This window comes from Hyperolius riggenbachi, chromosome 2, assembly GCF_040937935.1.
Source record: "Hyperolius riggenbachi isolate aHypRig1 chromosome 2, aHypRig1.pri, whole genome shotgun sequence".
NCBI classification, from domain to species: Eukaryota; Metazoa; Chordata; class Amphibia; order Anura; family Hyperoliidae; genus Hyperolius; species Hyperolius riggenbachi.
The window spans coordinates 258,736,199-258,750,696 of record NC_090647.1 but is presented as its reverse complement, the minus strand read 5'-3'; the positions used below and the strand labels follow the sequence as shown (position 1 = coordinate 258,750,696).

At 41.0% G+C, this 14,498-nt stretch overlaps 1 protein-coding gene across 8 annotated transcripts in view; it reads left to right on the top strand.

Moving 5' to 3' along the window:
• The window catches only part of CALN1 (calneuron 1), a 416,505-nt gene that overhangs the window by 129,005 nt on the left and 273,002 nt on the right, over positions 1 to 14,498 (top strand). For 5 of the 8 annotated variants that reach the window (XM_068265345.1, XM_068265342.1, XM_068265340.1 and 2 more), the window contains one exon: positions 11,558 to 11,685. In XM_068265345.1, coding sequence (XP_068121446.1) covers positions 11,565 to 11,685 — 121 coding nt within the window. In that variant the 5' untranslated portion in view covers positions 11,558 to 11,564. Of the gene's footprint in view, positions 1 to 8,942; positions 9,035 to 9,532; positions 9,577 to 10,155; positions 10,216 to 11,557; positions 11,686 to 14,498 lie in introns of those variants that run through there. The other 3 variants (XM_068265348.1, XM_068265347.1, XM_068265343.1) reach the window with 3 other exon arrangements.

The window sequence follows — 14,498 nt, the reverse complement described above, 5'->3', positions numbered from 1 at the left end:
TGATTTATGAGGGATTGCAGAGTGCAGGGGGACCTTAGGGGGGTTTGGGATAGCAACAGAGGCTGGGCTGTATAGGCAGATCCAGCCTCTGTATGCAGATAATATTCTTCAAACCCACCTCGGGTTCTCTTTAAGAACAGGATTGCTTGAAGCTACAAATGCGTGAATAAACAGACACTGGTGGTCAATCTGTGTATTAGATTCTAGGTTCTCAATGTGTGGTATGCTTATCCATGGGAGTACTTCTGATAGTTCCAGGGGGTACTCGGGCTTGATACACTTAACCAAGAATAACAAATTTAGAGTTTTAGAAAATGATAAGTCTTATTTACACAACACCAAATTACTATGTAGCTAATTGAAAGCAATAGTAAATGCTTGGAAATTGTTTAGAACCAATTACCATGTACTAGTTTAAATATCTATTTGTCAAGGGGTACTTGTGATAATGTTTACTATGCTAGGGGGTACTTTGTGAGTACAGGGTTCTAAAAAGAGTAAATACCAATACAATGTTGAGAAACACTGTATTAAGAGGCCCATACATTTGCAGACCAACCAACCAATCGACCATCCAATTTGATTATTATAATTGAATTGGATGAAAATTGGTGCTGCCAAGTGCATGCCTGACCGACAAAGCGACCAATTTCAGGACAGAAATTGGCTACATAGTCGATCGTGCATGCTGGAAAATTTCGGGCCGAAGTTGGTTGGTTGTTTGCGCGGCGGTACGGTGGCCGAATAGCGAACGAGCAACGAGATGACGAAACCCCCGCTACTGCCGCCGCAATGTATAAATGTATGTAGTGTGTGCATTTATACATTACCTGTCCAGTGTCGGCCTCCACGTGGTTTCCGTCCATCTCGTCGGGTTCCGCATACACGCTATGCGCTGCCGGCGTGTATGCGGCTGTTACCCGGCGAGATGGACGGTCACCGCGCGGAGGCCGACACCGGACTGGTAATGTATAAATGCATACACATTGCATACATTTATACATTGCAGCGGCAGCGGCGGGGCGAACGCGGCGGCTCAGCCGATTCCCTGATGTTTTTATGCTGAAATTGAACGGGAATCGGCCTGTAGTGTATGGGCAGATTCGATTACAGACAAATATATCTCTAATCAGATTCGATTAGAGATAAATTTGTCTCTTGGTCGAATCTGCCCATAATCTTCTAATGTATGGGCACCTTTAGACAGTTTTTCTTCCCTGTTAGTCCTGTCACTGGAATTAAATTAGGTACCTAGTGGATTCTTCAAATCAAATTAAACTCTAAGATTACATTGCTGGTCTGTTTCGAACATGATGTGGCCGCTGTTTGGCTACTGTGTAAATTTAGAGGACATGTATGTTTTATGGTAAGAGAGGTTGATGGAGGAATGCTCTGACTTCCATGTACACAGGGCTAGCTGATTTCAGGTTCCCAGTAAGGCCCAGAAGGGTCTTGTTTTACACTTTGGATGCAAAATTGGACTGGCAAGTCTCTCTAGTATGCAGCCATTGGCCCATATTCAATTCCCCTTTCTCCCGAGTTTTCTCCTAGGTGATACATTTTCATTTTCTCTTTAAAATAACCTTTCAGCATTTCACAATTAGAAAAGTACCAACAGTAGTAGAGAGAGTACTATTAAAATGGTTTTGTGTATTTTGTTGCTTGCTTGCTGGAGGTTTAAAAGGCATTTTATTGAAAAGATGTTGAAATATCAGCTTGGAGAGAACTAAGGAGAAAAGGGGCGTTGCACATGGACCATTGTCTTTTAATAGTGTGTCCACAGGTTTGCGTTACAGGACCGCTATTGTGAAAAGTTTTCAAATACAGATGTATTTGTCCCAGAGTAAAAGGCACTAGCTATTACTTTTTTCCTATGTGCCTGGCACAGCATGTAGTGGAAATGTAAGAGATAAAATGTTGGCCTATTCCATCTCTTTATAAAGGGCTCGATTCACAAAGCAGTGCTAACCCAGTTAGAGACTTTAGGCGTGATAACCATTGCATCACACTGGTGAAAAGCCAGTTTAGGCGTGATAAGTTTAGGTGTGATAAGTTTAGGTGTGATAAGTTTAGGCATGCTAAGTTTAGATAAGTGTAGATAGCGTGCAAAGTCCCGCACGCAAAGCAGCGCCATTAAACTCTATGCAAAGTGCACCAGACTTTGCTAGCGCAAAACTTTTGATCAGCTGTGCACTGCGGTGCTAACGCAGTTGGTGCTTAAACTTATCATGCCTAAACTTATCACACCTAAACTTATCATGCCTAAACTTATCACTCCTAAACTTATCACACCTAAACTTATCATGCCTAAACTGAGTTTAGGCGTGATAAAGGGCTTTTCACCAGCGTGCTAACTGTTAGCACCGCTTTGTGAATCAGGCCCAAAGGATTCTCTGGAACTCCTTTATTTTCAAAAGCACCCCCTGGATAGCAGTAGCACAATACAACCTCCAGAATAGTGTACGTAGGAAGAGGCTGGCATTCCAGCACCATTATAAAGGTCATTTACAGAGAGTGCTTTTGAAATGAATAAAGAAAATACTGGAAATCCCTTGTGAGGAGATGGACTAGTCCAAATTCTGTCAGATTTGTTCTAGCTACTGTAAGTGACTAGAGATGGGCCAAACGGTTCGCCCACGAACGGTTCCAGGCGAACTTTGGGTGGTTCGCATTCGCCAGCGAACGCAAACTATTGCAGAAGTTCGGTTCGCCCCCATAATGCTCCATTAAGGTCAACTTTGACCCTCTACATCACAGTCAGCAGGCACATTGTAGCCAATCAGACTACACTCCCTCCTGGAGCCCCACCCCCCTTATAAAAGGCAAGGTTCTCCGGCCGTTTTACTCACTCATCTGCCTACAGTAATTAGTTAAGGGACAGCTGCTGACAGACTCATCTAGGGAGTGCTTAGTTAGGCTTGTTAGCTTGCTCCTGGCTGATTATTATTCTTTATATAGCACCCCACCACAACTTCCAAGGAATTGTAGGATTTCAAAAGCCAGCTCACATACATTGGCTGGGAATTGAACCCAGGTCTAGTGCTTGGTAGGCAGCTCTCCTCACCGCTATACCACCACAAACACTACATGCTGAAGCCAGCCTAGCATGTACCATTATGATATATCCAAGAGAAAAATTAGCTTGTTTAGGAATTTGTAGGATGTCAAAAGCCAACTCACATACATTGGCCAGTTGGTGGATCATAATGGTACATGCTAGGTTGGCTTCAGTATGTAGTGTTGGTGGTGGTATAGCGGTGAGGAGAGCTGCCAACCAAGCACTAGACCTGGGTTCGATTCCCGGCCAATGTTTGTGAGCTGGCTATTGAAATCCTACAATTCCCTGGAAGACAAGATCCTTCTCCGGAGGAGGAGGAAAGGAGGAGAGGAGGAGGAGAGAAGGAGGATTACACTTCCTGATGTTGTAAAGCAGTGTAGGCCTGCAATTCAACATTCAATGAGATTTCTGACCTTAAAACAGTGGTTTGTATCAAATCTAGGTTTTTTATTTAGACTTTTGACATGTATCCCACTTAACCATGTCCCTGTCCAGGTTTTAGAGCGTTTGAAACATCTTTTCCATCATTTTTCTGGCCACCATAATTTTTTTTAAATTTTCAAGTTTGCCTCTCCATTGAAGTCTATTGCGGTTCATGAAAGTTTGCGCGAACCAAATTTTCGCGGGAGGTTCGCGAACCGGGTTCTCGAACCTAAAATCGGAGGTTCGGCCCATCTCTGCTAGGCATAATTTCATTTTTGGAACATGCTAGGCTGGCTTCAGCATGTAGCATTGTAGTGTGTTGTGTTGGTGGTATAATGGTTAGGATAGCAGCCTACCAAGTGGTAGGCCTGTGTTTGATTCCTGTCCAATATATGTCAGTTGGCTTTTGACATCCTACAAATCCCTAAGCAAGCTAATTTTTCTCTTGGATATATAATAATGGTACATGCTAGGCTGGCTTCAGCATGTAGCATTGTAGTGTGTTGTGTTGCTGGAATAATGGTTAGGATAGCAGCCTACCAAGCGGTAGGCCTGGGTTCGATTCCTGGCCAATGTATGTGAGTTGGCTTTTGACATCCTACAAATCCCTAAGCAAGCTCATTTTTCTCTTGGATATATCATAATGGTACATGCTACGCTGGCTTCAGCATGTAGTGTTGGTGGTGGCATAGCAGTGAGGAGAGCTGCCTACCAAGCACTAGACCTTGGTTCGATTCCCGGCCAATGTATGTGAGCTGGCTTTTGAAATCCTACAATTCCCTGGAAGACAAGACCCTCCTCCTCCAGAGGAGGAGGGAGGAGGGAGGAAGATTACACTTCCTGATTGTAATGATCTGCTCAGCTGTCTGCACAGGCAGACAGCTGTTTGACCATTCCTTAAGTCTGAAGGCTGCAGGTCTCTGGAAAAGAGACCTGTCTTCACTTTGCAAGTTTCAGAGTTGCTCTGCTGAGGAATTTGCATACACTTGTCATGCAAATTGCCTACCTGCCTCCTTTGAAGGCTTGCAGTATAAATACCTTGTTCTCCCAGAATCCTTTGCTGGTCATGATGGTTTGTTCCTGCTAACACCTGGAGTGTCAGCCTTTGCTATCGTTTGCTAAGAGTATCTTAGAGTAATTCCTGGGCACTGCACTAGGCATCCCTTCTAGTGCAGTCAGGTTGTATTATCTGTTTTGTCTGTGCGATTGCACGGTCGCCAGCGGTTAACGATTGTGAATCGTTCTGTCTTGCGATTGTCTTGTCGCCAGCAGCGGTTGACAGGAAATCGTTCTGTCTGTCTGGGAGTGTAGGCCAGAGCTGCGGTTGCTACTGGCTGCTCCATCTGTCTGGATTGCATTTGCCCTAGTGGTAGTGGCAGTGCTTCCTTCTGTATTCTGCCTTAGGGGTGCTAACCAGAGAAGCGGTTGCTACTGGTAGCCCCATCTGTTTGTCTGTCTGGATCACATCCGCTCTAGTGGTAACAGCGGTGGTTCCTTCTATTTCCTGCCTTAGGGGTGCTAGCCAGAGCAGCGGTTGCTACTGGTAGCACCATCTGTCTGTCTTGTCTGGTACGAACGCTTGCTGTAGGCTCGGTGAGGTAACTGTTTAGCAAGCGTTCGCGTTCTCTATTTTGTGTTTGTGTTTCATTGGTTAGTTAGGGTGGCACGCTTATCACTAGGTGCCTAACGCGCGGTGATTGTGCTGAAACGCGTTCGCTGTTGCGAATGAGTGCGGTGTTCGCGTTTAGCTAGCGTTTGTTATTTTCCTTGATGTTCTGATCATTGTTGTTTGCTGTGCCTTTCTTGCTACACTTGTGTTCTGTCTTATTCGATCTTGTGTCACTATTGGCAATCGCCACTCTTGCGATTGCGTTTCCACTTCGCTTCTGCTGTTGTGTGTTCACCGTCGCTGGGTGGCGACTAGATTGGTGGACACACATACATCCTGTCTCTGTGCTCTCTCTCTTTAAGGGTTATCTTGCCCTGCATTGCTTCCCCTCGTACAATTCCTATCTGGCATCTGTGGCAGTACAGACACAGAGGGGTTGTTCCTCTGTTCTCCACAGCTCCATCTGCCGGCAGGAATTCCCCTCTACAGGTGCATAGCACCATTGCTAGGTTCTCTCAGATTATACGCTTGTGGAGGATTTCCGCAGTGTCAACGCGCATCCTGTGCACTGACCACGGAAATAATTACACAATCGTTACACTAATGTTGTAAAGCAGTGTAGGCCTGCAATTCAACATTCAATGAGATTTCTGACCTTAAAACAGTGGTTTGTATCAAATCTAGGTTTTTTTTGAGACTTCCAGTTTTTAGACCGTTTGAAACATCTTTTCCATCATTTTTCTGGCCACCATAATTTTTTTTGAATTTCTAAGTTCGCCTCTCCATTGAAGTCTATTGCGGTTCGCGAAAGTTCGCGCGAACTGAACTTTCGCGGTGGGTTCGCGAACCTAAAATCGGCGGTTTGGACCATCTCTATAAGTGACCACTACATTGGAAAAAAAGACATCTGTAGTGCACTTTACACTGGGAGAAATGTTCAGCTAATACATATGTATTTTACATTTAACACATTTTGTGGTAGTAGTCCTTTAGGTGTCTTTGTGGCTAGGAATGCTTTAACTGTTTTATTGTTGCAAAATATGTACTGGATTGTTGAGTAGCTACAGTATACAAATTAGTATGCGCGCATCCTTATTCACACTCCGAAGTGGTGCTTTCATGACTTTCATGAGCTGTATTCAGGCTTCCGTCTCCTATATCAGTGTTGTTGCTCATGTTTCCTGGAGGTAGTAAAATTTAGCCAGGTGTTATTAGTGCAAATTAAGCAATCAGTTACTGTATATTCTGTCATCACAACCAACAAATGCATAAACCCTAAAGTTACTGCTGATTGCTTGGCAGATCCAATTAAACACCTGCTCAGGCCTAGTTCAGCAAATCATTAAAATAATTATATCCATAAAAAGAATTTCTAAGCCTCACATTTGTTGTATTATTTTCTCATTGCTCATACCTTTGCAGATGTTTTGAATTTCAACAAGCATCCTGTTCTCTACATATATTACTGCCAATGTGGGGAACTGGCATTAATGGTTAGTTATCTTTCTTTGAAAGGTACAGATTCCAATTTTATAACATTTTATTTACAACACAACCCAGTCGGTAAGTATGCTGTCCATATACAAGCTCATTGGCCTTATAACATGTTTGAAGTTAAAATATGCTAATTTTAATAATAAATACAAAATGTGTAAGGGGGGAACTGCTCAGTCTGTGCTGCCCAGTCAGTCAGAAGCTTTATTTGTATTAAAAAGGAACTCCAGTGAAAATAATGTAATAAAATGTACCATAAGTATGTATAAAGGATTTAGTAAGTGTTTGCCCATTGAAAAATCTTTCCTCTCCCTGATTTGCATTCTGATATTTATCACATGGTGACATTTTTATAGCTGGCAGGTGATGTAACTGGAAAGAGATGCTGCTTGCTTTTTTGGCAATTGGAAACAGCTGTTATTTCCCACAATGCAACAAGGCTCCCACAGTTTGATGCCAGTACCTCAGAGCTGTGAGGCCCTGACATTATTTGTGGGAGAGGTTTCACCACAAAATCAGCCATACAGTGCACCCTGGTTATCCGTTTAAGAGAAGGAATAGATTTCTCATGGGGGTAGGGGGTGGGAGTATCAAGGGGGTAGCGGCTACTGATTGGGATGAAGTTCAATCCTTAGTCACGGTTTCTATTTAAGGCAAAATGAAAGGAAGAACTGATTGCCTGCTGTGTGGCAACACATTACAATGGCCTCAATTTACTAAGATCATGCTGGAGATAATAAGGCAAGAGAAAACTTGCCTCCACACAGTGAGAGAGTTATCTTATCTCTCCATTCCTTAAGTTACCTCCTCTGTAGTTAATTTATCTCCTCTGTAGTTAATTTACTTCCTCTGTAGTTATTTTCACACGCAGTTAATTAACAACCTGTCTTAAACTCTGGAGTTATTTTAAGGATTGAAGAGTTAACTTAAAGACAGAAGAGTTAACTTTAGGTTTGCCTGAGGTAAAATGTTTCCTGAATACTACATGCCTTATCACCATGGTGACCACTCTATAAACGTTATTAAAGACAGGAGATAAGCTTAGTGAATTGAGGTCAATGTCTCAGTCAGTTCCCTCATATATTGTGATAGATGATTCCCAAAGTGTCCCGCTCCAGTATGAATTTGTATCTACAATTTACATGCTGCACTTGTAGCAGTTATGGTAACTATCTGTTCCATGTGGCTTTTTAGCTATGACCTATAGTGTATTTATAAGCATGTATGGATTATTTTTTTTCTTATAGGGGGGGAGGGGGAGGTGTAGGAATTATGGAGCAAGCATGCGGACAGAGGAACAATATTATGTGACTTCCATTTGAGTGCAGTATAATCTAATTTAGTAAATGTAATAATGATCGTAAACTTTGGGAAATCACTCATTAGGACACATGGCACATACATTATTTATTTGATATTAACAAATGAAGACACTAAGGGCCTTTTCACTACAAGCGAATTCGCAATGCGAATTTTTGCATCCAAAATGCAACAAATGTTTGTGAATAGAGCTATTGCCATTCAATGGGAATTTGTGGATGCAATGCGGTAAAAATGCTGCATTTTTTTCGCATTCCGTGGCAATCTGGATGCGATCTGGATGTGAACTGAGGCTAATGTAAGTCTGTGGGGCCGCATATATTCACATTACAAACCTGGAAATTCGCGTTCCGAATGCGAATGTATCCAGCATGCACAGCATCATTTCCTCACCTTCTAAAACCCAACATACACAGGAAAGGCGTACACGGAAGTTAATTAATGCTAATGGGCGTACACGGAAGTTAATTAATGCTAATGAGGTGCTGGGCATGTGATGTTGCTAGACAGTTTTAAAGGGGAACTGAAGAGAGAGGTATATGGAGGCTGTCATGTTTATTTCCTTTTACACAATACCAGTTGCCTGGCAGCCCTGCTGATCCTCTGCCTCTAATACTATTAGCCATAGCCCCTGAACAAGCATGCAGCAGATGAGGTGTTTCAGTGGTTCAGACTTATAAGTCTGATCTGACAAGACTAGCTGCATGCTTGTTTCTGGTTTTAATCAGATACTACTGCAGAGAAATAGACCAGCAGCGCTGCCAGGCAACTGGTATTGATTAAAAGGAAATAAACATGACAGCCTCCATGTAGCTCTCTCTTCAGTTCCCCTTTAAAATCACAATTTGATTTTCTTGTGAAAAATGCAAATAAAAATGCATGCGTTTTTAAATTCACAATGCGCAATTTGCAATGCGATTCGCAATGCGTGCTAGTGGAAATAGGCCCTAAGCTTTTCTAATGAAAGGGAAATTGATGTTCCTAAAGGGAAGTTCATGTTCCCAGTTGCTTGGCAACAAGGGTCATCACATCAGGACATAGTCTGTGTATTAGAATAGAGGTTCAGTGCTGGTTGTCTCTGGACTTTAAGTGATTTTCCTGCCATGCTATGTAGAAACTTTACTGTTTAGGTACAAATATGTGTCCTGTACGTTACTGTTCAGTTTAATTCTACTGAAAACAAGTTCTTCTTAGGGCTCGTTCCCACTATCGCGAATCTGCATGCGTCCAACGCATGCAGATCCGCACATGTAATGCAAGTGGATGGGCCTGTTTCCACTGTAGCGTTGTTGAGGTGCGTTTTTTTCAGCGTGAAAAAAACGCACAAAAGAGCCAACGATTTCGCCTGCGTCGGGAATCCGTGCGAATCGCCGCTAATGTATTTAATAGTAAAAACGCATGCGTTTGTTACATGCGTTTTTACCCGCGATTTCGCGTGCGATTTCGCACCTTTTTCAATTTCATTTAGCCCTGGCAGTGTCATGGTTAATTTCGCATGGCACCCTGCCATGCGAAATCGCATGCGAAATCGCGGGTAAAAACGCATGCGGAAACTTATCCGCATGCGTTTTTACAAGCGTCGGAATGCGGCCGAAATCGCGTCGCAACAGTGGAAACAAGCCCTAAGTGAATCTTTATCAAGCATCCATATAGTTTGCAAGGCCTTGATTTGGTAAGGGTAAAGAGTTTAAAGAGGCATTTTACTGAATATACCTTCATGAATAAAATTGCTATTACTTTATAAATAACGTAGTCTGCGTTTGCCCATAGTAAAATCCTTACCCTGATTTACATTCTGAAATGTATCACAGGTGGCAACATTTTTACTGCTTCCAAGGTGCATCATTGCGTAATGTTTGTCTGTGTGTTGTGTTCCAAAGTTAGCAGAAATAACACCTGGTCTTTCCAAATTGTCAAGGCATTCAACTATAGTCATGTTATCACATTCTGGTAAATCATCATATTTCTCCAAGCCCTCCTTAATGAATTCCGTAATGAATTGCTTGTGACTCTATTTCCTTGTTCCTTGTACAACAATCCTACATTTGCCAACCCTTACTGATTTGCATCTTGTGGAGTCTTTTGAGTGCGTTTCTTTTGGGAGTGTCTGCTTTATATAGTGAAAGGTCTATCTATCATTCCGCATTCTATTGCCAATTGATTTTACTTTTTTTACATGTATACTGTAGCTGCCTGGACACTTTATACATTTACTTTTTATGAACTGTAACTAGGGCTTGTTTTTGAGTAGGTTTTATATTTCAAGCATCTTCAAAAATCCAGAAAAATCACGCCATGGCTTATTGTCAGGGTAAGTATTATTTTGGGGAAACAGAGTAGCTTGGAATCACTATGTGAATCCTTCTTGTCTTATTGTGGTTTCAGTACATTTTCTTCTATAATCTATGATTGGGATTTCTTCCTGAGCATGGTTCGTTGCCATCCAGCCATTAGTAAATCATTCTCAGTGTCTTATGTAAAAGGAAAAGATTTTACAGACACCGTCTATAGTATATACCATCCAAGCACTGACACATATATGTAGTCTACTCCAGCTCTCTCATAAATCGCTGAGTTCATTCAATTCATTATTTTTTTCTTTTTGTCCCCAAATCCACTTTACTCACTGAACACATTTGTGATTTGAAATTTCATTGAAACAGAATATGACCTAATTGTGCTTATGTCTTGTCTGACTCCATTTACTTTATGACCTTTAAGAATCATTTTTAGTAACAGTAATGTAACAGTGATTTGCATTTATATGTATGAATTATGACTTAATTATATAAAATGGGAAATGAGTTTGAATTAAAAGAGTATTAATATTTTTTTTTATAATGTATTCCTTAGCAAAATGTATATTAACCAAATAGGAAACTTTAGGGTTTGGTATTTACTAAAAATCTTTTAATTCAGCACTTATTGAGCAGAGGGGAAGCCAGCTTAAAGTGGACCTGAACTCCTGCACGGGACAGAAGGAAAACATAAAGAAAATGCACCCTGTATGTAATTAGAGAGTTTAGCCTGTCTAATCCCTCCCTTTATCCATGACTAATCACCACTGTAATTTGATCTCTTCAGCTGTGTCAGCTCAGGAATCTCCTCTGCCTCAGCAGAGCTACTAATTGATAAACACAGGATGTTAACCCTATGTTTGCTTCCATGAAAGCCGGAAGTAGACACCCTGTAGAATTATCGCAGGCTTTGTATCAGCTGTAACAAAGAAATGTTTTTCTGCAAAAGTTATTATGCTGTTGCTTATCTTTTAGAGCACAAAGGAATTTATGAGTTCAGGTCCGCTTTAACAGATATTCTTAAGTGCAGTGAGAAAATTGGAACTTTGTGAAATAAATGACCTTATACTTCCTGCACTGTTCTCTCTAATCCCTGTGTTAGAACATTTGTTCTTTCAACAATCACATTGATTTTTTTTATAGATAACCACTAGTGACTTCAAACCAGAAAGATTTGTTTGTTAACCGTAGAATTATCAAGAGTTCTATATTTTCACTTGATAAAAAATGTAGAAAGAAATTTAATGAAGAGAAATTCAGAAATAAAGCATTTTTTATGTCATTGTAGTATTGAATAAATGAATTCATGAATAATGAAATATTATGGTAACCTTTTGCCTCTTTCGCTAACTGAAGGAAGAAGATGCCATTCCATCATGTGACTGCTGGCTTGTTGTACAAAGGGAATAACTATTTGAACCGATCACTTTCTACAGGAAGCGACAGTGAGCAGCTTGCCAACATCTCAGTGGAAGAACTAGATGGTAAGGTTAACAGTGCTAGTGGCACTTATTCCCATAAAAAAGATTACATTGCGATTTCATGTTTTCCTTTATTTTCTTGCTATGTTATATACTGTATATGCAGGGAAAGACAACAGAGAAGGGAAGTTCACCTAAGAGGATGAGTTAATAGCATCAGCTGAATGGCCAGAACACAGATATGACTAGGCCCCGTACATCTAAAAAGGGCGGTGTGGTAATTTGGGCACCAGGAAAAGCTGCTGGTAAAATATCGGTAAAATTACAGCTATTCTTCTATTGAGCAATGGATAATATGGTAGTACTGGTAACTTTTACTGATAGTTTACTATTGTTAAACCTAATCCTACTCTCACTTGAGCCCTTCCTCTATCGATGTACAACCCGATGTGTAACCGACCCGACCGCCGCAATCTCTGCCAATAGCACCACCTTCAACTCCAAAATTCACCCTCCACTGATATCTGCTGGGCAGCACTGTAGCCACAAATTAACATTGAGGTTTATGTGGCACCTATTTTAGCAAAGGGCCGCCATCGCCCAAATTGCCTGTGTCAAACTAGGTCTCTGTGTAGGCAATATCAGTTAAAGCAGAGCTTTAACATGCATATTCATATTGCATCATCCACATTTAGGCTTACACAAAGTGCAATGTAAATGTACCAAATATAGCAGCCCCTGTGGTGTGGGATTTGGGAACTCATGTCCTGAAAGGTATGTCTGTGACGTAATAACCATAATAGTAATATCAGAACATGTAGGTCTGGTGAAATGTGTCTCTGATAAGCTGCCACAACTCGAAAAGAAAATCCCTGTTGTAATATCATGTCAGCCAGTTACCCTGATGTGTGTTGGAAGAGAATAAGATTGCAATCTTTCCAGGTTAGTCCTTCCAATGAAGATGTTTTAGATCACTAAACAGGACTCATTAACTAATTCTCTGTAAGCTGATTTGTAAGCAGCTGCTGGCTTTCATTGGCTCACATACTTAGGCTTCTGAGATCAGGAGAAACTGGCATGTTCGGAGGTTATGGCTTGCATGCTGATTCTTAGCTTTCAGCAGTGTCTGAATCATACACCTGTCTAATGGCGTGGGATGTATTTTGGGCCCGTTCAGATCTAAAAAATCAAAATGGGAGCGCCTTGCGCTTCCATCTTGCGCAAGTGATTTTACCACGATTAGCTGGATACTTCCGTGATTCCAGAGCGATCGTGGTCAGCGCTTTGTAAGCACTGTACCACGATCGCTCCAGAATCACCTCCAAAATGCTGCAAGTAATGCGTTTACGATTGGCGCTATACGCAAAACACCCGTAATCAGCGTCAATTGCGGCAGTGAGAACACTGCCATAGGGAAACAAGGGCCCACTAATCGCGTAAGTGCGAATAGGCCCTAAGGCTACGTTTCCACTGTAGCATTGTGTCTTCACATCTGAAAAGATCATATGCAATTTTCCTTGAAATGAAAAAGAAACGCATAGTATTTTATATGTTTTTATGTAAATGTTTATGTGTGATTTTATTTTTTTTATTTTGCAATGCCCCGAATTTACTATGTTCTTTTACCTAGTAACAACAATACAAGTTCCTTTTTCTGGTAAGAAAACCGATGCTAAAATCCATATTATTGTAACAACTAGGTCCCAATTGTTATACTATATACTTTCCAGGTCTAAGACTTTATATTGACATTTTAAACACGAAATCAGAGTTGGGAAGAAAAACTAGATCAATTCAAGTTATAAAATTATCAAAAATATTTATTTATAAATCCATGATAAAAAGTGTGTTATTAAATAAAATTAGACCTCAGCACAAACACCAGGGGAGAAAAAACCATCAAGCTGATATCCACCAAACTAGCCACCCGGTCCCAAGCTGGAAAATATCTATGATTCGTCAGTCAAATAAATGGTATAACCATGGTTATTTCAATAATAAATATACATATGTGTATACACAATAGAATACATCTGCACTCTTTTATAGCCTTAAAGAAATTCCCAGTAATCAATCCAATATTGGTGTCCCACTCTTTGCATATTTTGCCATAGTTGTTGCAAGGTTTAATAGATAAAGAAGTATACAGTTCCACTAGGATTTCTCCTTGCGAGATGAGCACCTGAGGGGATATATTGATTAAGCAGTCAGGGATCCACCAGTATATGATCCCTATATGGAATTGTCCATGTTTGATTTATTATTGCTGGAATTTTCCTCTGCAGTGACCAGTCAGATCTAGTCCACCAGAATAGCTCCTTACATAGGAAAGTAGCAAAGGTCCCAGGATTTCAGACCACATATGTTAGTTGTCACTATATTTGTTCCTCTATGTTGGTCAAATGGAATTAATGTCCGCCAGGAATAATCCTTATGCAGTTGCGACCACAAGAGGACAAAACATTCATCAGAGATATTGCACCTGGATCTTAAATCACCACCTGCGAGTCACCATATGTCAGGCAAAATCACATAATCAGCACATGCTTAATATGACACATTTCCATCTTAGTATAGTATATATTACTTGTACAGTCTGCCAGGATTTAATCCTTGTGCAGCAGCATCCCCCAAAGACAGATCACTAGGGGGGTCTCTATTGGGATTTTCCTCTAAGTGCAAAAGAGTGTATATATCAATATGTAAGGAGCTATTCTGGTGGACTAGATCTGACTGGTCACTGCAGAGGATCAAACATGGACAATTCCATATAGGGATCATATACTGGTGGATCCCTGACTGCTTAATCAATATATCCCCTCAGGTGCTCATCTCGCAAGGAGAAATCCTAGTGGAACTGTATACTTCTTTATCTA